General features: G+C 41.2%; 1 protein-coding gene across 1 annotated transcript; it reads right to left on the minus strand.

The window, feature by feature from the left end:
• Nucleotides 1–1200: 1200 nt before the first annotated feature.
• On the minus strand, nt 1201–17173 carry TMEM38B (transmembrane protein 38B). Its single transcript, XM_082784276.1, has 6 exons — nt 17024–17173; nt 11196–11352; nt 7906–8090; nt 6751–6838; nt 4670–4787; nt 1201–3666 (listed from the first exon to the last, which is right to left on the minus strand). The coding sequence occupies exons 1-6, from the start codon at nt 17127–17129 to the stop codon at nt 3457–3459; spliced, it is 864 nt and encodes a 287-aa protein (XP_082640402.1). The 5' UTR covers nt 17130–17173; the 3' UTR covers nt 1201–3456.
• Between the last annotated feature and the right edge of the window lie 10109 nt (nt 17174–27282).

A 27282-nucleotide genomic window follows, 5' to 3' on the forward strand; every position in this document is an offset into this window, starting at 1 on the left:
GATGCATGCTTCGATCCTTTACGGTTCATTCACAAGAACTAAAGGCCACTGGCACTATCGGTTTCCAGACAAGGCTGTCTTAACCACCTTAACAGCATGCTCCAACTCAAAGAAACATTAACAAACTAATTTGTTCTTCTGCTGCTGTTGTTGTTGGGCATAAGCATATATTATTAGCCTTTTAGACTTGGTTGAAGCATTTTTTTCTTTGGTATAGTATTTTCATCATCATACCTAATTTATCGCTCAAAGATAAAAACCCATTTGCAGACCAGAGTGCAATAGGCTGTTCTTGCCTGAGAATATTGCAATATTCTCCATAAGTATTAACAAATGTTACCTGTTCCTTGATGGACAATTTCATACATTTCACAAAAGGCTTTTGACTGCTTAATGGGGCAGTTTTCTCACAATAAACGTCAAGCGCTATTTACATAACATTTTTGATTGTCATCTTAATGTCAAATGCTGCTTCTCAATTCTTGTGCTTTATAACACTGCTTAGCCCTTATAAATGAAGATTGTTCCTTGCGTAAAGCTTGCATTCACTGTCTAGCTTGTTGGAAGATGTTGAGATGTAGCACAGCCCTTATGTTGTGCAGATCCTGATACTTACAGAAAACACAAGTTTCTAAGAATCATAATTCTTCAGCAACTGTACCTTGCCTAATAGTACACTGAAGAATTAAGGTGAGAATGAAGGCACTATCTGTATGAGGCCCTCCTGTCTGCACCTCTTTCCACTAAAATGAAATGAAAAAGATGCAGAAGAGGGAAGAATACATTTATAATTTAAAGAACCTTTGGTTCTGTTCATGAACTAGATCTTTTGGTGTTTCTTCTTACAGAAACTGGGCACATTTAAGAGAAACGAAGATCAAAAAGAACCTTTGTATTAATCAGGTGTAGGCCCTTCCAACCCCAGAACTCTCTCAAGCTTGCATTTACATGAGCAGTTTCAATTTTTACCAGGCTAATGCTAAAATTATATACAGCCAACTAGTTCACATATGCAGCTCTGCTAAATCTGACATGCTTTACCCAAAACAGAACATTTACACTGATTTCTTACCAGTTTCACAGGTAAGATAAAGAACTACCACCATGAAAGCTAGAAAACAGTGAAGTGTTTATTGAAGGCATCCTGGGTACGCTGCATTAAAGCCTCCTGTGGAATTCAGGTTAAAACATAAGCAACTGGCTTTTTTTTTTTTTCTTTTTTCTTTTTTTTGGGGCGGGAGGTATTGAATAAGTAAATAAGTAATAAAGCTTAATAGTTGACATAATACTTGCATATAGCTACTCAATGTGGAGTTCTTCTGAACAGCCATCCTAAAGAAGCCTGTGAGGTCTTTAAACGTGACCGTTTGTTTTCATGATGCTTACAACAGGATTGCTTTCAGCATAGTATATGTTTTATCTCCTAACAATACACACTTCAATATGCTTTGTATTTATTTTGAGATGTTCAGTCAAGAAGAAAATAAAACACTTCTATTTCTTTTAATATTGTGGTTTTTAAGTCCAGAGTGAATAGAAAGCCATATATTCACCTTCAAACTGTAAACCAGTTCAAGAATTAGTCAATGTGTATTTTCACATTTATTTGGGGTAAGAGTAGTCAGTCATCAGTCAGTATTTCACAGTTGTGCAACACAATTCCATACCACAATCCAATTAGATTAAAAAACGTCCCAAAAATTTAAAAACAGTAAACATACAATTTTTGCTGGTGTTGCTGAATAAACAAATCGATCATTAAGTAGAAAGTTGACAGCTTCAAGCTTATCCAAGCTACAAAACCCTGAGACACCCTGCAAGTGTGACTCCATGCATTTATATACAACTGGACACACACAGAGTTTGCATATAAAATGGCAGGAACACAATTACTACTTTGTTTAAAGAGCTGGAGGTTCATTTTTGTTATTCTTCTGTGCTGAAGTAAATACTCGGCTTAATTTTCAACGTAGCACACATTTGCTATACAGCTGAATTCCACTCTGAACTCAAGAGATTTGGTCACTACCAAGGAACTGTGGCTCAACGGGCACAAAAGAAATTTCTTGGATGCTTTTTTTTTTTTTTTTTATGTACAGTACTGGTGACAGTTTTTCTGAATTTAGATCTGTACCTGGAATTAGAACATTGCCTTTTCAAATCACACTTGCCTTCACATTCTCCTTGGCATCCCTGTGCAAAGATTAACCAACCTCCTTTTGCTAAAGAATACTCTTCAAAGTAGTACTTTCCAAAGAATCGAATTCTGTAAAAATAGTTTAATACATTCTAAAAAATGGCACATCAAATAAAAGATTCCTCTGAAAAGATTAGAGTCTTATAAAATATAACATCTCAGAAATGTTAAAGTTCCCAGTTCTGAGCTGTGTATGACTTGCAACTGCTTCACATCACATGTAAAAGAGAAGCAGCAAATTTCAGCATTAATAAAACAGTTTCAGTGCTTCTGGTATTAACTGTTCTTCCCCAATAGCACCAGAGGTAACTGCTAAAAACTAGTATTGGTATTTATTATCAGCGTGTACAACAGAGCAGAACTGATGATAGACAAGATAAATATGCTGTCCAGTATTCTTTTTGAAAATGTTTGATAGTTTGGCTTTGAAAAAAAAAATTATGCTTGGATGGAAGTGCAGGCAAAGATGTCTCATCCCAGTCAAACTGAAAGATATTACAAACCACATAAAAATCACATATGTAACATAAAAATATATAAATATCAAACGCTTGCAAATAAAGTGTCAAAGTGAGCCAACAACAAAAATATTGGTTTTTCTATCTGCTAACAGTAAAGATTTTTAAAAATACTAGTAAAGCACTCTTATTTTGAAAAATAGGAAAATGCAAAAAATATTTACTTAAGTGAAGAAAATCTAGACCAGTGCAAAGTGAATTACAACAGTAATTCCATTATTTTTCTAGTTAAAGGCATTAGTTTGGTACATTTTCATGGTTTTACAGTGTGATGTGATTAAGCCTTAATCAGGTGATGATTAACTAAAGCCTTTCTTACTTGAGACATTTTACTGTGAACACTTGGCAGTTCAAGTTCATGTTATCCAAATGAAACACAAGAATCAAGAAAAAAAAAAAATGAAACAAGTGATAAACCAGAAAAAATAGCAAAGCTGATTATCACATTTTGAAACTCTTTTTAGCATGTAAGCATTTAAAATTACTAATAAATAAAATTAAAATTGAGTAAACTTACAACCACTATAAAAAAATTGTACTTTTACACTTACAAATCCAACATGTTCATTCAAACATCTGAACACATTCCAGAAGCAAACAAAACGCATTCTGAAGGCAAGTAACACCACCATATTACACAGCCCTACTCTCACCTCATAAAATATTCTTTAAAAAAAAATTCTCAATCAGCCTAATCTGACATGGAAATATCTTTGCAGGTTTTCAAGGATTTTAAGTCACTTATTCTGTTTTCTTTGCCTGTCTCTTCTTAACACCATCATCGGACTGTTCAGAGGAAGACTGGTCACAGACTGAAGAGCCATTGGAAGATGTAGCACCTTCGCTTTTCATTTTGGGTGGAGTTTTTGGCAAGCCGAAGAATATATAGCCTAATGCAGACTCAGTGGGAGCAAATGGAGACGTTGCAGATCTTGTCAACATCATTTTTACCTATGAGTAACAAGGAATGGTCAAGTTTCATTAAAACTTTTAATGGCTTCACAACAGTTTGACCACAAGTTCTATACTGAACCAATGTACAGCATTCCAAACTTGCTACATTATAACAAGAGTCTATGCAATGAAGGGAAATATGGTCATTTTAGGTTGAAATCATCAGTGAATGCTTCTCTTCCTGACCTACACTCTTAAAAAAAAAAAAAAAGTAAAACACTTTTTAAAGTTTGTTTTTAAACTTTTATTTGTTTAGGTGAAACATCAGCTTAAAGTCCTGGCTCCCTAAAGAAAATTCTCTAGAATTAAACTCATGAGCAACTTCACAGAAATGAGACTGGCAACCACCACTTTAAGATATTTTCTACTCTGCTCAACAGCAGCTCTGAAGTTTTAAAAAATTCTAGCCTTCTTTTAACTCAGAGACTACACTCTTCTTATTAGCTAATAAATCTCAAGACAAGCATCATCCTGGAAACAAACATGACTAAAGGGGTCAAAGCCAGAAATTAAGTGATGCTGTGTAAGAAAATACCATTATTTACCTTTAATACATTAACTTCACTAATTTTACAGCAATGTAAACATACATAACTTATACATAGACAAGAACCTATTTGGTTTGTTTTGCAAATCCACAGATGACTGCACAGGTACAAGGTGGGCATTAAGCAGCTAGCAACAAGCAGAGAACAGGACAGTTCTTCTCCACATACATGAGCTGTCTGAGATTGTGGACATTAAAACCTACCATATCAACTGTTGGGTGCCAATATTCCTGATTCCTTCCCCCTCCATACACTGAACCTATCAGCATAGGTCTGTTCTGTCTATGTGTAAAAGACTAAACACAGGTTTAAGGCAGTAGCAGCTGTCCTCCCCTTCCAAAAGCAAGCATTATAAACTGCAGTATTATGTTTGAGGACACGTTTTGCTCTGAAATGCTGAAAAAACATATTTTTTTGTTATTCTGTTATTTGCAACACTTTCAAATTCTTACCTTGGAAACTACAAGAAAGATGGTGTACAAAAACATGAGGTTGTGTCTTGCTATTGGCAAGTATTGGCTATGCTGAAGAGTGAAGAGAACCGCTCCTATCAAAGTTACCTTCACTGGGCTGGAAATCAAACAAACAACGTTAATTTCTCTTCCCTACTCCACAGTGAAAGATACCATGACCTAACAAACACTAAATGTTCTTAGCATGCAAAGCAATTACTTCTGAATAGAACACATGTATACTTGCAGTTATGAGGTCCAAACCCTAGGTATTATTAAACTAAGACCTTCACTTTATGTATTATTATGCTTACAGCATTGTGGACAAGCATTAAGTTCAGCACTGATTTATACACCAAGCAAACTCATATTTGACAAATCCTCTTCAAATCAAAATGCATTCTGATGTCTCTATTCAGTCTCTACATATCAGCTTGCTCTTCCTCTTCTCCCAATGTGTCTTACTGAAGAGTTAAATTACAAAGCTTGCGCTACTCTAGCAGTGCTTAAAAATACATTCTCCTATACTCTAGGTGTTAGTTATTCCAAGCAGCTGCTGCAGGTGTCAAAGAACAACTCCATCCATGTCTGATTCCACTATGATACTCCACCAGTTTTAGGGTTGTGGTCTGCTCATGCTTGACTTGAGCCAGGTCAAGTATTGGTATCACATACCAATCTTGTTATGTTACCAAGTTTCACCAAAACAGCTCTGTTGACTTGCAACATGTGAAGATTTACAGTTTCAATGTACTTTCATCACAGTGGTATATCACTTGACATGTATGCAGTCAGAAAACAAAAGAATATGAAGAGAGAGCACTAAAATACTGGCAGAAGAATTCTGCACTTAAGCTGTATCTATAATAGAAGGGCAACATTCCTGTTACCACAAAGCATCTATTCATAGACAAATCCTTTAGTCTTTTCAGTAACTCACAGATTTCTGCATTTACTTCCTGCTTAACAAAAAACAAAACAAAAAACTAATTCTGTGTAAAACTATCTTATCTGATTGCAGAATATTTTATCCTTTAAATTTCATAACTTACTTCTATTTAAGTTTTACATATTGAACAGAATTTAGAAAGAACAGTACTTTTTGAGCTATTTTGAGTCTCACATCCACCACAGAAAAGCAGGATATATGCTAATCAGTAATCAATGTTCTAATGCTGCACCTGTAAACACAGTGCTATTACTAACAGTGACTACTTTCTTCTGGAAGTCTGGTAAAAAGACTGCAGACACCTAGGCACTGACTGAGGACAAGTAATTCCCTTACAACTTTCTCTTCCGTTATTCTCTATTCCTAAGAGTAGCTGCAGAAAAGATTTTTTTTTTTTAATTATTGTTTCTAAAGACTTGAGAGTTACATGGGAAAGATCAAAGCCATTTTGGGAAATTACTAAAATGAGCTTATCTTAACTTACAATAGCTTGTGGCTTTCTAGCCTGCCTCAATATTCATTTTACTGTCTAATCTAGAAGCCATGTAATTTTCCATTCTTTGCTTCTGCAAGAGAAGGCACTTTTCTTGTTTTGCAGTATAGAAAAGATGTGTTGCTACTTTTTTTTGCTATATTGAACAAGCAGTTTGTACCTTCTCAAATAATCAATATCTTTGGAGGAAAACAGTGCTTGCAGAGGAAGCAAGAGTGACAATACTCAAAGGAAGCCATATTGATGATGTTCAGAACATGCACTAAAAACACAGTCCTTACTCATATACTTGTAGTACCACTGGCCTTTCATTTTGGATAGAAAACCATGTCCCTACAAGAGAAACTGACTCAATAATGTTTACCAATAAATTCCAACAATTTTCTAGCCATAATTTTTATTGACTTCTTCCAACTTGATATTCTTGTGCTGCAAACCTAAAATGACCAAAACATTTGCTAAAATTATCAAATATCAACAACCAATCTTTCATACGACAAATATCAAGCATCTATTACAAACAATTGAATTTTTATTAATACTTTCAATCTTTAAATCTGAGCCATTACATGTGAGTGTCAACATAAGGAATTAGTAAAACAGCTGTTAACAGATTGAACTTCATTATAAAAAACTTACTAGGACATCTTCAGTAGTTCATTAGTTTCAGGTTTCCACACTCCTCTCACCAACTGCTCGAAGTTGGAGATTAGGCCACCACCAGCTCCTGAAAATCCAGAGATTAACAGTAAGCCTCTGCTGGCATGCTACCACTGCTGCACAGCCTACTACTGCTCCCAGCAAAACTCATTACACCAGCTGCCAAATGTGGCACCCAAAGCTCACACTTAAAGAGATTAATTGAATCTTTCATATGTGCATGACTTGAGTGACCAGTAAGAAACCTCAGAGGTTTAGCTACTTAGAAAGAACATAAGGTTCACCTTTTTGTGATAATATCTGAAATGACACACTGATCACTGCAAACAAATGTTTGAATTGACAGAGAAAATCTCCAGAGAGGCTTGTATCATTCCATTATTCTTGTAAGCATCTAAGTACAGAGAGTGTCACTATAAAGTAGGAGGATTCTCCACAGGAAAAGGGTGGATATGTTTTTAAGTTAAAAAAAGGCAAGACATAAGCAAGTGTTAGACACTCTGGCCAACAAGATTGATCTGCATCATAACCTGTAAAACTAATGCAATATATCTTCACGTTAACATGTTGTTTCCCAAAGCACAACAGCATCAAGCAGATAGAATCAGGAGCTGCTTTACTACGTCCTGAAATGGTTCTGGTTTCGTGACTGTAAACACAGCTGCTAGGGAGGGAGCTTGCAGAGACATATTCCAAACAGCAGGCAGGCAAGAAGGGTCATTCCTGTGTTTAAAATCAGCTCCTGTTAGCAATCCCAAAAGCTAAAAATACAAGCTCTCTTCTTCAGCCACATGCAAGGAAAACAGTTCTGAAGAGATACGATGGAAAGTTTAGTGACAGCACTGGAGCTACATGGGAGATTTACTTCTTTATTGCCATCAGTCGCCCATTCTAAAAGTCCTCAGAAGACCTTCCAAAGAGACAAGACGAACTTCCCTTGGAGTCATGCAATGTCACCCTTAATCCAGGCAGAAAAACTGACTTCTCCCTTGAGGGGATAATGGACTGTATTAGGACCTTAGGATCATACCCACCACAGCAAGGAATGGTGCTACAGATATGCTGAAAGGCTAAACATTTAAATACCACTCCAAAACTTCATAATTCATCAGAAGAAGTTGTTATATATGTTACCTCTGGCCCAGCCCACAGCTATCATGACAAGCCAGGCGTCTTCGAAGTGACTGTCTGCATGTGCAACGCCAGCCACTATTTTCCAAGTCCTAGTCACTTCTTTCATTCCTGCAACTAGAAGCCGAAGAGGGAGAAATGCAAAGCACCGGCAGAATATGTCTTCTGGGCAGTAAAAGACAAGATACCTGAAAATCACAACGAAAAAAAAGTGTTATGAGCTTTCAAAAGCTTTTCCTAAGGAATTCACTTTCTAACACATTTAAAGATATTTCTGGAATACGACTAGCAATATTTAATATATTACTGATAGCTCAATGCCTTATACTGCACATAGAGAAAATAAATGAAATGCTTTTGAGTATGTTTGAGCTGTTGCACCAAAATCATGAAATGATATTTAACAGTGTACTTGCTGCAACGCTGTCCCAGCTAAGAATTTATTAAAGTACATCAGAAAGATTTACATTTTCACACAATATCCCAGGTTAGAAAGAACCCACAAGGATCATCAAGTCCAACTCCTGTAATTCCTTTTATTGTTGTATAGTTTATATATCATATTTACATAATAAAAATTACTGAATTATTGTCACACCTTTTTTTTACAGGATTAAATCACATTGGTTAAATTACTTGCAGACACTATCCTTTCCTACTGATAGGTACATGGAATTATATAAGTTCAGCAAGAATGCCTCCACTTGTTAGAATCACGTCAGATGAAATGCACAGCTATTTTCAAACCCATTTCACATCTTAGTAACCACAGATTCTAGCTTTTCCAGCTTGCCAATTACAAGCACATTTATTTTTTCAAAGCGTTAAAAGCAACCCAAAGGTGTACTCAATATTTAATATCTTTTTCCAACTTGTTCTCAAAACAAAGTAAAGATGGCTAACAATGAGGTCCTAAGCTGACAGTAAATCTTAAGTGAATAGATTATGCAGTGCTTTATTTTATCTCCTCAGTCTCAAATTTCAGTTCTTAAACAGACAAAAAACATCCAAAAAAACCATCTGTATTAGCACAGGAATAAGACAGCAATAAGTAAGTGGTGAAGGCAGAAAAAGCCTCTAAAAGATGGTAATGTCTTTTCTAAAAAAAATACTTGCCTCTTGGTTTAGGCTTCTGAGCTCAATCCTATCTACCAAAAACTTCTAGGGCTGTATCTTTTTCCTCAGGCAGCAAGGCATAGATGCACCCCTTTATCTAGTTTACCTTATTAAAACTAGTGGCAGACACCATAACCAGGAAGACTCATGCTTCTTGGTTAGAGATTAAAAAGCATGAGAGCACTTGGGTGTTTTGTTGTTTGCTTGGTTGGTATGTTTTTGTTTGGTTTGTAGTTTTGTTGTTTTCCTCAGAAAAAAATGCTTATCCTTAACAGCAGAATGTCGGGATGCTTCCTCCACAGGAAGGCAAAATTTAACTGAAGTCCTATCCTAATTGTATATTTGCTTTTGCTGCAGTGTATACAGTTTCTTGTCATGGCAAACTTATAAAGCTTTTTTTTTCTTCAAGACCTCCCACACTGAAGCATGCAATAGCCTACTTCTCACATACAAGGAAGTTATTGGAATTTACATTAATAGCTATGTACTGCTTCGACAGTCAGTTTTAGTATCACTTTTGAATAGCTTACATTCCTTCCCTTTTTTCCTATTGTAAATCCAACTGCCTTTGTAGCAATGAAGCTTCGGCTGGTATTAATTCAAGCATGTATACAGAGCATGTACTTTAATGGCTACTGCTAATAGCCATTTAAGCTATGTACTCAGAGAACACTAACCAGAATCAACTTACAATTGTAAAATGTGGGTTTAGGACACTGAAGCGCACATAGCTGGATTTGTCTGGAATAGCACGGCTATGCTACCATACCGTTTTTGTCTATAATTTCTGCTGGCAACACTTGCTAACAGTAGATGTCGCTGTCCTACAGACTATTTAGGAGCATCTCTCCAGCACAGCACAACCCCTTTTATTTTCCAGTTTTATGTGTAACTTGGGGAATTTTGTTTCATGTGATTTGAGACCAAGAATTAAAGCCATTATACTAATGAAGAGAGAACTTTGTAAAACTAAGAGCTTGAAGGGTTTCACAGCATTCACAGGTTCTTCTTAAAACCTCATTTTATTTGAGCATAGCAGGTCAGATTTGCCCGTATTAAGTTCAAATGAAAGCATGTTCTATTCACCTGTACTCCTAACTCAAGTATCATTTGTTAAAATAAGCAGTCATGTTGCCCACACCAGACTACTATGAACCAGAAGCAGATTCCATAAACTTTGTTGTTCTGCATATTTAACTGTATATTACTCATTTCACTGATTTGCTTCAATTAAATTTGTCTGCCATCTTCCATTGCAACATGAAGACCAGAACGCTAAAACAGATACACACATATAAATATTTACTTTCATTTTAATGAATTCACAATTATAAATCTTAAGTGGCAACAAGGAATAGATACTGAAGGATTTCAAGCAGCTAATATTCTTCCAATATAGGAATTTAGATTTTTAAATTCAAAAAATCCACAGCTGATCCCAAATTTTGTTAAAGTAGAGGGTTTTTCTCTATGATCGCTCTCTGGAATAAATGAACTCCACTGCAAGGCAACCTTTGTATGAAAATATTATTTATGAAAGTATTATTTATGAACTCCAAAACAGGCCAAATTGCTGCCACACACATACCTGACTTCCCATTCAGCTCTCTACTGGCTTTCACTACCACCCCATCCATTTGGGAAAACAGTTTGGGAAAGGGCAAAAGATTAAAAAAAAAAAAAAAAAAGATGTCAGAGAGCAGAGACCAGAAGATAGAAAGATCCATGTCTTAGTTTACCAATCACAGAAAAGTGTAGGAATTTTACTTCAGCCAGGTTCAAAAGCTGTCACTGGCAAAACTAGATGGCACTTATGAATTCTTTATATTCAGAAAAGCAATAACTCGAGTCCATTTTATTCCAGAACACATTTTCATCTGCTTGACCAGGAATACTATAAAAATCTAAGAAAAGTCTAGTGACTGAGTATTTCATTATCAACAGCTCATAAAAGTTGCTCTTATGAAAAGAGCACATTTCACTCCTACAGAAAGGGTTCATACCATTTTTTTGCTGCAATGACTTCTCTGACGGAGTGACAGCTTCTAAATCCATGACATTTTTAAGTTGAGCTTCTGATTTACATGGAAACTTGCTGGTATAGTCTTACTATTTACAGTCAAAGTACAGTTTCCTCTAACCAATAATACTCGTCTAACTCAATCGTGGCGGCTTACCAGACTGAAGATGCCAGTAGAATATTCGTGCCTTTTGCCAAAAATGCTACTGGAGGTTCTCCAAGCATCAAGGAAGACAAAACAGAACCACCAAAGCAACAAAGCATAGCACTAAACCAGCAGGCAAACGGACTTCGGACTGAAACATCCACAGCTCCTAAAACAAACAGAAAAGAGGCATAAACAGAAACAAACATTGGAGAATCATGTCAAGTCTTAAGTCATCATTTTTCAAGTCATGCAATCTTACATCGTTTCTTTAGATCATGAAAAATCCTGCAGAAATCTGTAGGCCTTCACAAGAAAAGGCCTCCTAAAATAAAAGTTTCAGATGACACTGACTTCAGTATGTATTACCTAAATAAAAGAGAAAGACTGACCCTGTGTTCTCTCAGTATCTTTTGTGGGTTGGTTCAGTGTAGCTACCTGCCTACCAGGAAGCAAAAACTTTCAGAGCACAGCTGAGACGGTTCATTGCTAAAAATTTGTTGCAGGTACAAAGTTGCTTTTTAATTTGCACTAAGTACATACAATTGGCCTTGCTGTCCTAAAAAGGACAGGTATTACAACAGATACTTTTTGAAGGTTACGCTACAGCTTCCAATTCTGCTTTTGAATCTTTATGAATACAAGGTCACTGTTTTTTGTGTTTGTTTTTTTTTTTTTTTTCCCAACACCCTCCTAACAGTGTTGTCTGGGCAACTACCCAATGCAATTAGGCAAATGTTGTTTCACCCGCAGTTCTGAGCAAATAAAAAAGGTTACTCAAAGTCTTATAATATGGGCTACGAACATGATTAGAGGACTGGAGCACTTGCCATATGAGGACAGGCTGAGAGTGCTGGGCCTGTTTAGCCTGGAAAAGAGAAGACTGAGGGGAAAGCTTGTCAATGTGAATAAATATCTGAGGCAAGGGTGTCAAGTATAGATCTTGTCTTTTTTCAGTTGTGCCCAGTGACAGGACAAGAGGCAACAGGCACAAACTGAAGCGTGGGAGGTTCTTGCTGAACATGAGAGGGCACTTCTTTACTGTCAGGGTGACAGAGCACTGGGACAGGATGCCCAGAGAGGTTGTGGAGTCTCCTTCTCTGGAGATATTCAAGACCTGCCTGGATGCCATCCTGTGCAACGTGCTCTAGGTGATTCTGTTCAGCAGGGGGTTTGGACTAGAAAATCTTCAGAGGTCCCTTCCAACCCTGCCCATTCTGTGATGCTCATTATTAAAAGCACCAACAAGCATCCCAGCTTATATTGGAAGTAATGTGGCTGGCAGGACTACTGAAGTGACAGTCCCTCTGTACTTGGCCCGGGTGAGGCCACACCTCGAGTGCTGTGTTCAGCTTTGGGCCCCTCACTACCAGAAGGACATGGAGGCCCTGGAGCATGTCCAGAGCAGGGCTATGAAGCTGGTGAGGGGCCTGGAGAACAAGGCCTGTGAGGAGCGGCTGAGGGAACTGGGGTTGTTTAGTCTGGAGAAGAGGAGGCTCAGGGGAGACCTCACTGCTCTCCACAGCTACCGCAGAGGTGGCTGTAGCGAGGCAGGGGTTGGTCTGTTCTCCCAAGCAACAAGCAGTAGGACACGAGGAAATGGAGTTGTCAGTGGAGGTTTCAGTTGGGTATTAGGAAAAATTCCTTCACTGAAAGGTTTGCGAAGCATTGGAACAGGCTGCCCAGGGAGGTGGTTAAGTCACTGTCCCTGGGGGTATTCAAAAGGCATGTAGATGTGGTGCTTAGGGACATGGTTTGGTAGTAGACTTGGCAGCGCTCAGTTAACGGTTGGACTTGATGATCTTAGAGGCCTTTTCCAACCTAAATGATTCTATTATTCCACTAAAAGCTTGTTAAAAGTTTCATTTATTTTGTTATCTTTAGAATCTTTAAAATTAATCATCCTTTTAAAATTGCAATTCACGTATGCCAGAAGAATTCTCAGTATCAGAAGATTATGCTGGAGGAAAGGGAAACCTTAACGTGCTTTAAGGGGAAACAACTCTTTATCAAAACAGAAATATCTTGAAATAGTTGTTTTGACAACTTTATTTCCTTCCACTTCAGGAGTCCATCACTGCCACAGCTTCCCCTTTACAAAGATGCAGAGCTCCGTTTGCATGAAATAGTTACTTTTTTCATAGTCTAAAGGATGAAGGTTACCAAATCAAGGATGAAACCTATGGTCTGCACCAAAAAGAAATGTGGTGTTTGATTAACAATTCAGAAGATAAGCTTTTGGATTTTCAAGAACTTTAGTGGGAAAATAAGGTTCTTACCAAAGATCAGATGCTCAAATATTTCAAAGAGAATACAGCACTCTCACTATAATTCACTTTATATAGAAGTATTGACAAGATTGTTCTAGTTTAGTGTTGCTACAGTACTACAGCACAAAGTGGCCATTTAGAGGAGAAACATCCCAAACTTTATGGGGTAACAAAAAAAACAGGTAATGGCCGCAGCCACTACAGATCACAGATCACAAGAGATCATGTGCTGCTACAAGAGGCGAATATTGCTAATACATCAGCAGCTGCATTATACACAATCTTTAACTCTTAGCCTGATGTAGTACAGGAAGTAGTCCGTATGGTAATCTGATTTTGGACCAAGACTGGTAACCATATTATGACAGGAGGTTCCACATGCAAGAATTGTCAGCGTCCAGACCGCACTTAAATCTTACACTTCTGACATCCATCAGCAGGTGGGTCTGTACCAGCCTCTTTCTTTAGTATGAAGCTTCTCACCTTGCATTAGCAGAGAAGTAATCATCTTAACATCTTACTGGTGGCCTCCATGAGAAGACTGCATTACCCTCCTCCCTCCCCACAAATGCAGCATGGCCAAGAGCTAGCTAACAGAAAGTTTAATTCACTTCACCAGGCATTTGGTCAGATTATTGATTTGGTCACTTCTTTTTTATAAAATCAATTCAATTAACTATTAGAGCTGTTTTAAAATCAGTTAGCTGACTGTTCTCTTTTCAGTTTTATTCCTCTCTCTTTCAGCAACCACTGCTTCTCCACTCTTGCTTTGCCCCATGACTAACAGCAATTTCCAGTTTTTAGGCCACGCACACTAATGACTATTATTATTACCAGATTGCCCTCTAGACAAAAGCTTGTAAATTTCTTCAGTAAGCTATTAAAGGACCTCACGATTTTTTTTGTTGGTCAACAGAATTGTCTTGGCTCATGCACCATAATTTTTTAATTCCATAGCTGCTTTCTAACAAGGAATATAGCCAACATAGAAAGCAAAGGGTCAAAAAATGCTGATACTAATTTAAAGCACATCTTTTTTGCGCTGCTACCTAAATTATAAATGAGATGTAGCCTTTCTGAAAACAAATTTAATTTTCAATAGGTCACATTTTTAAACAAGAGGTCACTTATATTTGTCCTCTGATGCATCACAAAGAAATAATGAGGCATCATGCAACCACAGAGGATATCATCTGCCAAAAGGCCTCTAGTCCTGGTGCATACATTAGAAAGCACAGATACAGTTCCAAAATACAAGGACTACTGTTGAATGCAGTTTTAAATACTATTTCTAGATAATTGTAATAAAAGCCTTGGTGGCTAGCTCTTTCTGTAAGTAGGGTAAGATCTAATTTATGCTTCCCAATGTGTTCTGAACATGCAAATGATCGTACATACCACATATACATCTAAAGAGCAAACCTAAAGGACTTGTAGAAGTTTTTCCAGCACCCCTATTCAACTGTACATACCATGAATTAAGCTAAAGCTTTCACAGTCAGATTTAACTCAGCAAAACTACGCCAAAAAGCAGTAGCTCTCTTCAGATAACTTGGATCACATCACAGAAAACTTCCAAGACCAAAACCAGCACATTCCTTCCAAACAATGCTGATCCTCAACCCTCAACACCTTTTGATGCCTCTCTGTCCCCAAAAAGAAAATTGACCCAAAAGAAAACTCCAACTGGAGCTACAAATGAGTAATTCTTAAGCAAGCTTAAATGTACTAATGAAGAACTTCCAGTTTAACATGTGAAAAGCAACATGTTGGTTGTCACCACGGTAGTTGTCAGCACCCACAAGACAGCAAAAAAATTTAATTGAAAGAACTGGGAAAAATCCCAGTTGGTAGGTGCTCATCCATGATACAAATGCCCACACTGACTCTGAGTTTAAGGGTTGGCATTTTAATGAGATAGTACTCTGGGATAAAACAAATGTGGCTCTGGCTTGACCACAGGCTTCCTACATGCTCAGACAATTACCCAAGTATCCATTTGTGAAAGAAAGCTACACTTCAAATTTCCAAGAATACATGGTAATACCTAAGAAATAAAAGATCAATGATAATATTAGCCATCCTATTTCATAATGGCTGCTAGTTCAATTATGATTTAATGTTCAGTTCAAACCGCTTGCGAGCAAGAAACAGAAGAGCACGCAGTCACCTGAATTAAGTTATTAACAGTGAGTATTAGAGAATACTCCAAAGTTCTGAACTTTCCAGCTGTTAAGATGAGAAGGAAAAATGTTTCACTTTCACTGTCCCAAAGTGCTGTCTCACTAAAACTGCTATGTTACACGTCAGCAAAGTAGATCAATTCCTCCCACCCCAGTCCCCAAATCTGCATCCACTTCAGAAGAAAGTTTAAAGATGGTGCATTATAATGTCAAATTCCTTTGGACAGAAAGTCTCTTCTCAAATGGAAGAGTTGTATTACACAATGTCTCATGTCAGCACCCAGAAGCAATTTTAGTAGTAGTAACAAGATCTGTTGAAGATGCCAGCATACATAAACATTTTATATCAGCCTTTACAATTTGCCAAGTGCACTTACTCAGCAGGAAGTAAAAATTCACCTTGGCACATTTAGGAAGTGACCAAAGCTCTCACCAAACAGAGTGCTGAGCCTTAAAAATTTGAAGCAAGCAGTAACTCCCAAATCTGCTCTATAATCTCAAAAGCCAGCTCAGTTTACTACACCGTCACCAGCTGGGATGCAAGGTTACCACAACTGTCCGAAGTCACTTCACAAGTAGCTACTCTAAACACCAAAATGAGGCACGTCTCCGTGCTTATGACAACTAGAACTAGGTTTGGGGCTAACAATGACAGTGGAAAAGATTTTCTGGGGCAGAGCAAGGAGAGATTGAAGCAGAGAAGTGTCACTGTGTGCACTCATACCGCTCCCAAAACATTGTCAGTGAAAAGCTTTCCCAGCTTAACTGTATGAGATATGAGTACAGTGTGAAGTCATTAACTAGAACACACCCAGCCCATGACAATCCTGTGGCAGGTCTCCTACCAGAGAGAATTGCCTGAGCACCTTTCTGCTTAACCAGGACACCAGAGGGATATTAGGGGGCGAGCAGAGCAGCTCCTTGCACCCCCCGTAACAGTGCCTGGCAGCGAGGTGCCAGCCTGCCAGCCGCACTCCTTCCCTCCACGCAGAAACCCGATTTCAGAGATTTCTGCCCTTTTATTTCTGGGACGTTTTAAGCCTTCTAACTGTGATAAGATCTCCAGCAGCCGCCTGGGCTGGCTTCCCTTGTGCCCCTAGTGAGGAGGAGGCAGGAGGAGCTCGGCTGGAGGCAGCCAGCGTTTACAGACATGCGGCTTCACCAGCACCGCAGGCCGTATTTCCACGCTGAAAGAAGAAAAAAAAAATGAGAGAGAAAAAAAAAGGGGGGGGGGGGGGGGGGAGGAGGTGGGGGGCAGAGCCCTCGAGTGCCTCAGTCCCCCCGCAGCCCACCCCGCTCCCCGCGGACAACCCCCCGCCATTTCGCGCAGCGGCTCCGGCTCCGCCTCGCCTGGCCCCGCCTGTCCCCGGCAGCCTTCCCCGCTCACCCCGCTGCTCCTTCAGCGCCATGACGGAGGCCACGTAGTGCGCCATGTCGAAGAAGGGGAACATGGGCAGGTGGGAGAAGGCCAGCGGCACCTGCCCCAGCTCCATGTCGCCCGCGGCACAGCCTGGGCCTCGGCCGGCGCCGTGCGGCAGGGGAGGAGCGGCGGTGCCCGGCGAGCTGCCCGCCCCCGTGCCGGGCTGCCCCCGCTGTCCCCTCCCCGCTGGCCGGGTGCTCTTTTTTAGCGCTTTCTGCTGGAAGATGTTTCCCCAAAACCCGCTCATTCATCGCATATTAAAGTCCTGTCAGCCTTCAGTGTGGTATACAGCTGTCGTGGTTCCGCTCGAGTGGGCAGGCGAGCTCCACCACAGCCGCTCTCTCACTCCCCCTCCTCAAAGAGGAATGGGGAGAAAATATGTGAAAAGGGGCTCAAGGGTTGAGATAAGGACGAGAAAATCACGCAATAATTATTGTAACGGGCAAAACAGACTCAGCATAAGAGATAGTAAGATTTATTTCTCGTTACTAACAAGCTAGAGAAGTGAGAAACAAAGGAAAAAAAAAAAGCACCTTCCTCCCCATCCACCCTCTTCCACCTCCTCCCCCCGAGCGGCGAAGGGGAACGGGGGAATGGGGGTTATGGTCAGTCTACAGCGCTTCTTCTCTGCCGCTCCTTCTCGGTCACTCTCGTCCCCTGTGCTGTGGGGTCCCACCCACGGGATGCAGTCCTTGATGAACTGATCCGGCGTGGGCTTCCCACAGGCAGCAGCTCTTCCAGAACTGCTCCAGATATGGGTCCGTACCACGGGGTCCATCCCTCAGGAGAAAACTGCTCCAACCTGGCTCCCCTACGGGCAGCAGCTCCTGCCAGGTCACCTGCTCCTGCGTGGGCTCCTCTCCACGGGCTACAGGTCCGGCCCGGAATCTGCTCCGGCAGGGGTCTTCCACAGGTGGCAGCCTCCGTCGGTGCAGGGCCACCTGCTCCACCGTGGTCTCCTCCACGGGCTGCAGCGTGGAACCCTGCTCCACCGTGGTACTCCATGGGCTGCAGGGGGACATCCTGCTTCACCATGGTCCTCACCACAGAATCACAGAATCACAGAATTTTCTAGGTTGGAAGAGACCTCAAGGTCATCGAGTCCAACCTCCAACCTAACTCTAACAGCCCTCCACTAAACCATATCCCTAAGCTCTACATCTAAACGTCTTTTGAAGACTTCCAAGGATGGTGACTCCACCACTTCCCTGGGCAGCCTGTTCCAATGCCTCACAACCCTTTCAGTGAAGAAGTTCTTCCTAACATCTAGCCTAAAACTCCCCTGGCTCAACTTAAACCCATTCCCCCTCGTCCTGTCACCAGGCACGTGGGAGAACAGGCCAACCCCCACCTCGCTACAGCCTCCCTTGAGGTACCTATAGAGAGCGATAAGGTCACCCCTGAGCCTCCTCTTCTCCAGGCTGAACAAGCCCAGCTCCCTCAGCCACTCCTCGTAGGACTTGTTCTCCAGGCCCCTCACCAGCTTCGTCGCCCTTCTCTGCACCCGCTCAAGCACCTCGATGTCCTTCTTGTAGCGAGGGGCCCAAAACTGAACACAGTACTCGAGGTGCGGCCTCACCAGAGCTGAGTACAGGGGGACGATCACCTCCCTAGCCGCAGGGGACTTCTGCTCCGGCACCTGGAGCACCTCTCCCCCTCCCTCTACACTGACCTTGGCACCTGCAAGGCTGTTCTCTCACTCCCTTGACTCTCCCGGCTGCTGTGTGGCGCAGCGCTTTTTTCCCTGTCTTAAATATGCTCTCACAGAGGCGCAAAACATCGCTTATTGGCTCAGATCTGGAAAACAATGGGGCCCTCCCCAAACATGGGGCAGCTTCTAGATCTTTCTCACAGAAACCACCCGAAACCACCCCTATGGCTCCCTGCTACCAAAACCTTGCCACGTAAACCCACTACAACAGCTGATTCCCTTCCTCTTCTTGTGCTGCCAGCTTGAATGCTCACCGTCTCCATTAAGTCTCTCCTTTGCCTTTTTTACAGCGTGGTGGTATTTCTGCTCCCTGATCAAGTTGTGGTTGGTTTTAGTCCCCAGAGCCTTTTCTACGCTACTGGTCATTCCCTACCACAGATCCACACAGGTACAGGGCACTGTGCTTAACAGGTATAAGTGTGACACCTTGCCTTTCCCCCTTTTTATTTTATTTTATTTGTTTTTCAGTTCATCAGGAGTACTTAGAACTACAATCCCGTCCTCCAGCCTGCGTTCCTTCTCAGGTTGATGTCATCTATCATCATCTGCCTAATAACTACCAAGAGCATTCACATATCCCAGATCCCGGTCACACCTCAGCAGAAACCCTTTTAATACACGCGTAAACCCATTTTGACAGTGAAACCTGTTGTTACCTGTTTTATTTTCTAAAAGTAGGTTTCTAACCAGTTTTGCATTACACTATAAAAACAACAACAAAAAAACTGTCCATGAGCTTCCCAAGTGAAATGTTTTCAAAAACTGCCTTCAAGATACACAGCATCTTCTTTGTCCACCAGACTGGCTAACTGGTGATAGAAGGCAATTACATTGAGGTGGCACTGTTTTTCACAGATCTATGTCAAGGATTTTCGGCCTTCTCATTTTTTTAAGTGAGTTAACTTTTTTTTTTTTTCCCCTCTCGCAATGAAACTTAAGTTTAGCGGCTTATGATTCTTTTAAGGTTCTTCCTACTACAGGAAGGCACTGTTTTTGTCTTTGTATTTGATTTCCACAAGCTGCTAAAGAGAACAGTTAATGGCTCTAAAATTGACACACTGTATGAAATTAATCAAGCTAAGCAATCTGAAAACACGTATGTTCAGCTGGTGCTCTCAAACCTGTTCTTTCCCTACTAAGAACTAAGTTCAGCATATAACTGGAATAACAGTTGGACCATTTTTAGGGAAATGTTTATGCAGGAAGAGAGAGCAAACACCTAAACTATCCCTAGAATGACTGTTCTGCTGTGTGAAAAGTAAGCCATTTCTTTGTTTTTGTTCTTATGAGTACCTTATACACAGAACAAGTTTTCATTACTCTCAATGCCTCCTCCTCTTTGTTTTTCCAGTGACTCATTTTCTCATTAATGCTAATACCACATGATTATACCTAGTTTATGCTTTCTGGACATTTTCATTTTGCATTTTATCTACATTAAAAGCTCATGATTCAGCCAAAGTGATCTTATTAGTCTTATTATTAGCATTTATAATTCTTACTTCCTATTCTGTTTAAGTGCAGACATGGAAATCACAGGTTATTTTCTAGAGTAGGATATTGCTTTGCCACAGTTAATAGATGGTAAAACGTAACAGATTAGTAAGCCATGTTCGCTGACCTGTGGCAGAAATCAGTTCAGTGTTATTTTTTCTCTCACTGAATAGTGGCAAGAGTCCATGCAGCTGCAGCAATAAAGGAATTTCTGATAGGGTTTTATAGGATGAAACGATATTCTGCCTACAGGCTTCAGAAGTACTGATCATTTCTACTCCTTGCAGTACTGTTTTATGGCCACCGAGTGGCATCAGGTTCATCACTAGAAAGTAAAAACAATTCAGAGTATCTTTTGTGTGATCAAGGGGAGGGAGGGAAATAAAATACCAATGACCACAACAAAGTGACATGAAAGAAAATCTTAGTTTGGGCCATCAGCATGTGGCAGTGCCTACACTGCAGCAACGTCTACCGCTGTGCCTGCCACTCATGTAAATAAAACCAAGTTTTCTAAAACGCTAGCAATGCTACCAGTCCTATCATGTGGTAGATCTGGCAATGGCTACCTGAATCTTTACTCAGATCCTCAAATACATACTGCATCCTCTTCTGGGAGCTCTTTGCTGCACCTGAAGCATTTCTTTCCAAGGCAGAGTTAGCTACTGTGAAGGTGAATCACCAGAAGACACCCTTGCAGCCATTAGGTGGGAAACGTGGTAACTGACACAGCTACACGAGAAAGAAGTTCTAGCGTACTTTCTACCTCCAGTACCAGCAGGAAATAAGAGGAAATAAAAAGTATTTCTGAGCTTGCTGCTAACCAGGGAGAGATTCCTGAGATTCCTATGCATTCAAGGTAGCAATTCTCTGTCTCACCAGTGTGTAGGACAGAGGCACCAACCAAAGAGAAATCAGATCAAGGAACATGGTCTGTGTAATAAAAGTAGAGTAAGAAATAAGAAAACTTAAAATTGGTCATTGATTTTCCAGCTGTCCCAGATGTTTCAGAAATAATTTAAAGATAACAGAGGATAAGCACCTCTGAAATAATCCTGTTCATCCTTGGATCAAATATGCTGATGCTGAGAGAACTCTAGCAGTGTGAGAGAATGGTATTAGTTTGCAAGCTAGTTATATTTGGTGTGTGATTGTGTGTGTTACCTAGTTATACATTTGTTCTGTGTTTTTTTCTGATTTTAAACTGGAAGGACAGATCTGTCTTCCCTCATTTTGAAAAGGGGAGAAAAGCAAGACCCAGGAAACTACAGGTGAGTCAGTCTCACCTCTGTTCCTGGCAAGATCATGGAGCAGATCCTCTTGGAAACTACACTAAAGCACATGGAAAATAAGGAGGTGACTGTTGAGAGCCAGCATGGCTTTACTAAGGGCAGGTCATGCCTGACAAACCTGGTGGCTTTCTGTGATGGGGTTACAGCATTGGTGGATAGGGGAAGAGCAACTGATATCTACCTGGATGTGTGCAAAGCATTTGTCATTGTCCCCCATGATGTCCTTGTCTCTAAATTGGAGAGAAGTGGATTTGATGGATGGACCATTCGGTGGGTAAGGAATTGGCTGGCTGGTCACACTCAAGGAGTTGTGGCCAACGGTTCAACGTCCAGGTGGAGACCAGAAACAAGTCGTGTTCCTCAGGGGTCAGTATTGGGACTGGTGCTGTTTAACATCTTTGTAGATGTCATGGACAGTGGGATTGAGTGCACCCTCAGCACATTTGCTGATGACCTGGACAGGCATGAGAGGTGGGGCTGAGCAAACCTCATGAGACTAAGACTAAGTGCAAGGTCCTGCATCGCAGTCAGGACAATCCCAAGTACGAATAGAGACTGGGCAGAGAATGGATTGGGAGCAGCCCAGAGGAGAAGGACCTGGGGGTGCTGGTTGACGAGAACCTCAACACAAGCCAGCACTGTGTGCTTGCAGCCCAGAAAGCCAACCGTATCCTGGCTGCACCAAAAGCAGCGTGGCCAGCAGGGCTGGGGAGGTGATTGTCCCCCTCTGCTCTGCTCTCCTGAGACCCCACCTGGAGCGCTGCGTTCAGCTCTGGGGCCCCCAGCACAAGAAGGACATGGACCTGTTAGAACGAGTCCAGAGGAGGCCACAGAGATGATGAAGGGTCTGGAGCAGCTCTTGTATGAAGACAGGCTGAGGGAGTTGGGGTTGTTCAGTCTGGAAAAGAGAAGGCTTCGGGCAGACCTTACAGCGGCCTTCCAGTACCTAAAATGGGCCTATGGGAAAGCTGGGGAGGGACGCTTTGTCAGGGGGTGTACTGATAGCACAAGGGGAGGATAAGGGGTAATGGTTTGAACCTAAAAGAGGGTAGATTTGGATTAGATATAAGGAAGAAATTCTTCACTCAGAGGGTGGTGAGGCCCTGGCACAGGCTGCCCAGAGAAGCTGTGGATGCCCCATCCCTGGAGGTGTTCAAGGCCAGGCTGGATGGGGCTTTGGGCAACCTGGTCTGGGAGGAGAGGTCCCTGCACATGGCAGGGGGGCTGGAATTAGATGGCCTTTGAAGTCTCTTCCATCCCAAAACATGCTGTGATTCTATGACTCCATGATTTCTTGTTGGTAGGCTAATTAAATAAATAAAAACAAAAAACTGAGCATGCTGTGCATATAAGAAATGTAAAGATGGACTGATTAGAATTCGGCTGTGTTGTTTGAGTGTAAAGCTCAATATTGACACAAAGCAGAAGCCTGACCTGATTCTGTTGCCCAAGGAATGTTAGCATTACCTCAAAAAATATCACTCTAGACACTTGCTGGTTAGCTTCCCAGCTTCCAGATGTGCCAGAGTATATTTTGGCAGGATTAATTGTCCTTTCCAACATGATACTCATAAATTAATACAAATATTTTCTGAATTTTCTTCAGAAAACATTCCAGCTATTAATGAAGTTGCCACATTTTTAATTCTGAAACAGCTGTGAAAGTTTGAGATCTTAGCATGTTTGTCTGCTGTTCTTGATGGCTGCCTTCAAGCATGTCATAATTGATCTTGGATGTACAGTTGTTCTTAGTCAATTCCAGTCAAAGCTGAATCCACCACAGAGCATTAGGCAATAACAGAGAGAAGTAATGAAGAAAGTTGGTCTTAAAGTGAGTGCACATTCAAATCCTTATTTCCACAGAGCATGACATCAGTAACCTTTTACTCCCTAGATCTTATAAAAACTGTGGATAACCTGAGCTGGAGCTGTCATACCTGATTCACTTGATGAATTCATTTTATATGGCAATTACGCCAATTTAATTTTTGAAGAGAAGGTATGTGTACCTAGCACAGAAACATGGCCTGGTTTCCCGCTGATGAAGTTAATGGGAAATGTGGGATATGTTTATTTCTCAATTACTGTGATTCTACAGGCCTTGACTTGGAATGTAAAGGTGGAGCCTTAGGTAAAAACGGGCAGGCATTACTTATTACTTATTATTACTTAATGATCAGCGTGCCTCAAAACTCATACACCTGTACTCTATTTCCTAAAACAAGGGAATTTGAACTATTCCTACTCTATGGGTTGCTAGATTTAAATTGCCTTTTTTAGACAATTTCTCAAACTCAAGTCTATGCATCAAAATGAAGTCAGGTTAAAACAGCAGTCTTTGCTGCACGCAGAAATGGACCTTCCCATTGTCTGCTGTAATCTGACCTTGCCTGTGATTTGTGGTCATCCACTATATCTAGAAGATTTGGTCACTTGACTCCTGAGTGCTCCATTTTTTCATCCCTGTTTAGATTTCAGCCTTTGCATAGCACATCATGTGCTTTAGCAGCTTAATGCAGCCCAGGATCCTGTTGGCCACCTTTGTGTCACGCTGCTGACTCATGTTCAACTTGGTGTCCACCAGGACCGCCAGGTTCTTTTCTGCAGAGCTGCTTTCCAGCTGGGCTGTCCCCATCATGTCCTGATGCCTGGGGCTGTTCCTCCCCAGGTGCAGGACAGCTTATTAAACAGGGATGATTTCTAGAGTGGGCCTGAAATCTTATTTTTCTTTACCTCACAGCTGCATCATTAGATGTATCACTCTATGCCTTGTTCACAGGACTTAGGTTCCAGCACTCTGCTCACAGGATCGAATTGTTAATGTTCATAGGGACCCCTGGAGACCATCTGGTCCAACCCCTCCTGCTCAAGCAGGGACACGTAGAGCAGGTTGCACAGGACCATCTCCAGATGCCTTTTGAAGATCCCCAAGGAGGAGACTTCACAGCCTCTCCGGGCAACCTGTGCCAGTGCTCAGTCACCTGCACAGTACAAAAGTGCTGATGTTTAGATGAAACCTATTACGTTTTAGTTCGTATGCAACTCTTGAGTAGATGGGATCACCTCCTTTGATCTGCTTGTGATTGCATAATGCAGCCACGGATCCTGTTGGCCACCTTTGTGGCACATTGCTTGCCCTTTTTCAACTTGGAGTCCACCAGGACACCCAGGTCCTTTTCTGCCAAGCTATTTTCCAGCTGGGTGGCCCCCAGCATGTCCTGGTGCCTGGCATTATTCCTCCCCAAATACAGGACTTTGCAATTCTCCGTGTTGAACTTCATGATACTCCTGTCAGCCCACTTCTCCAGCCAGTCGAGTTGCCCTTGTTAGGAGCATGACCCTCAGGTGAATCCAACACTATCCCCAGTTTTGTGTCATCTGCAAATTTACTGCGTGTGTGCTCTACCCCATCATACAGATCATCAATGAAGATGTTAAAAAGGACTGGACCCAGGCTGGACCCCTGGGATACTCTGCTCATTACCAGCCTCCAACTGGACTTTGTACCACTGACCACTGCCCCCTGGGCCTGGCCACTCAGACAGTGTTCAACCCGCCTCACTGTCTGCACACCCAGCCCACACATCATAGCTTCTCTGTAAGGATTTTATGGGACACAGTGTCAAAGGCCTGACTGAAGACCAGGAAGACAATACTCACTACTCTACCCTCATTGATCAGGCTGTTCATTTCATTATAAAAGCCTGTCAGGCTGGCCAAGCAGGACTTTGTTTTGGTGAATTGCTGATGACTACTGGTGATTTTCTTCTCCTTCATGTACCTGGAAATGGTTTCCAGGATTCGCTGCTCCATCACCTTAGCAGGTAATGACGAACTGAGGTGAGGCTGACCAGCCTGTAGTTTCTCTGGTCCTCCTTCTTGTCCTTCTTGAAGGTAGGAGTGACAGTCTTTAGTGTCTTATCTCATTCACCATGCTTGACTAAAAATAATTATTGTGTGGTCTCACGATGATATCTGCCAGCTCCCTCAGCACTTGTGGGTGGATCCCCTCATGGCCAGTTTGATTAAGTATTGCCCGACCTGATCCTCTTTCTCTAAGGACACATCTTCCTGCTGCAGTCTTTCCCCCTGGTCCAGGGAAGTCTACTAGCAAAGACTGAGGCAAAGAAGGCATTCAGTACCTCAGTATTTACACTGTCCTGTTCAGTCAGGTTTCCTGTTTCATTCAGCAGGGGGTCCACGTTTTCTTTAGTTGTCCTTTTGTCACCTTCTCTTGTTCCAGTCAAGGTTCAGAGATGGCTTTCCCTTCACTATCGGCAGGCAGCAGCACATCGGAGTGCTGCGGTGCTGCTCTATTCCTACAGTGCTACATGGCTGCAGTGTTGGTCGTTATAATGACTTGTGGTTCAGCTCCAACAAGGATGGCAACAGCACCTTCTCTCTTCTCTAATTACATATATGATTCCCCAGAGTGTGTGCTCAATAAAAAATCTTCACCTTCCGTATTTTTATCTCTGTCGTTATAGTTAATTGACCAGTCTGACTTTGTTCTCCAGAAGGTGATAGTCTGTTCTGGACCTGGAAGCCTACTTCTGGACCTGAGAGCCTGATGAAATTAGGCCTACTACTGAAGACCTACTTCAGCTAACTTCCTGGGAATTTTCCAGAAAAATTCCATGTTACTAGTAGTCACTGCTAGCTAGTTTCAAGGTGATTGCCAGTAATGGTTGTCAATACATTCCATAAATATTTCTGTTACTTTAACTGTTATTGCATTAGTATAATGTATTGTTATATTAATTAGGAGTTTCAAATGGGGCTAAAGCCCGCTGAATTAAACACAGTATCAGTATACAACAAGAGAAATATGCTTGCTTTCTCTATACTTACTCTCTATAAACAAAAAGTCAGGAGAAGCAGTGGTCTCAGCAAGGTCATCCCCCAGGTTAGGAGAAAACCGAGGTACGAGAGCAACACATTCTCTGGATTACACTACTTACCATGTTTAGCTCTTTTGTCAAATCCACAGCAGCCTGATCTTGCCTAATACCTGCTGAACAAGGGAAGAAAGGGATACAGTAAGACCTTGTACAGTTCAGATCACCATCCAACCTAAATACCTCTATGATTCTATTCCCCTTGCAAGAAGTCCTGCTGGATGCACTGTCCTGTGTGTGCTAGATCCACTAATAGGGCATAAGCACAGGTCTTTAAAGTTCATTAGATAACAGCAGATTTTAGATGTTTTGGTACCTTCAAATATCTGGCCTGAAGGTAGCACAGGGTCTGGAATTATGGTTTGTCTGTTATCAAGCTCTTTGTTTAATCAGATGTATTCATGTACAATATATAAAAATACCCTTTGGTTTGGCTCATATCTGATAAGCTTCTGTGTTTCCCAGGGAAAAGAACAACAGGGGATATTTCCATGTGTATTATGAACAGAGGCTCCAATCAGCATGTGGTAATTTCAAAAAGCATATTTTATACATTCACACTTAATCTGTTAATATTGCCTTCCTGATTTTTTCTCTGCTTCTTCGTTTAGTAATTCCACTCACAGTTTTATTTAGAGCTGGTTTTGTTAAATACTGATATATATGTATATTATAATGCACTACTACATGTTCAGCGAATGAGATCTCACATATAGAGGAGCAATGCTAGCAAGATACTAATTTCTACCCTATCAAATAACCTCAATGTAATCTCCTCTCTGAAATGTAATGCAAATGCAGCTGAGTTCAAGACTGAACCTGAGATGACAG

The sequence above is a fragment of the Aythya marila genome (genome assembly GCF_965140915.1).
Source record: "Aythya marila genome assembly, chromosome: Z".
Taxonomy (NCBI): domain Eukaryota; kingdom Metazoa; phylum Chordata; class Aves; order Anseriformes; family Anatidae; genus Aythya; species Aythya marila.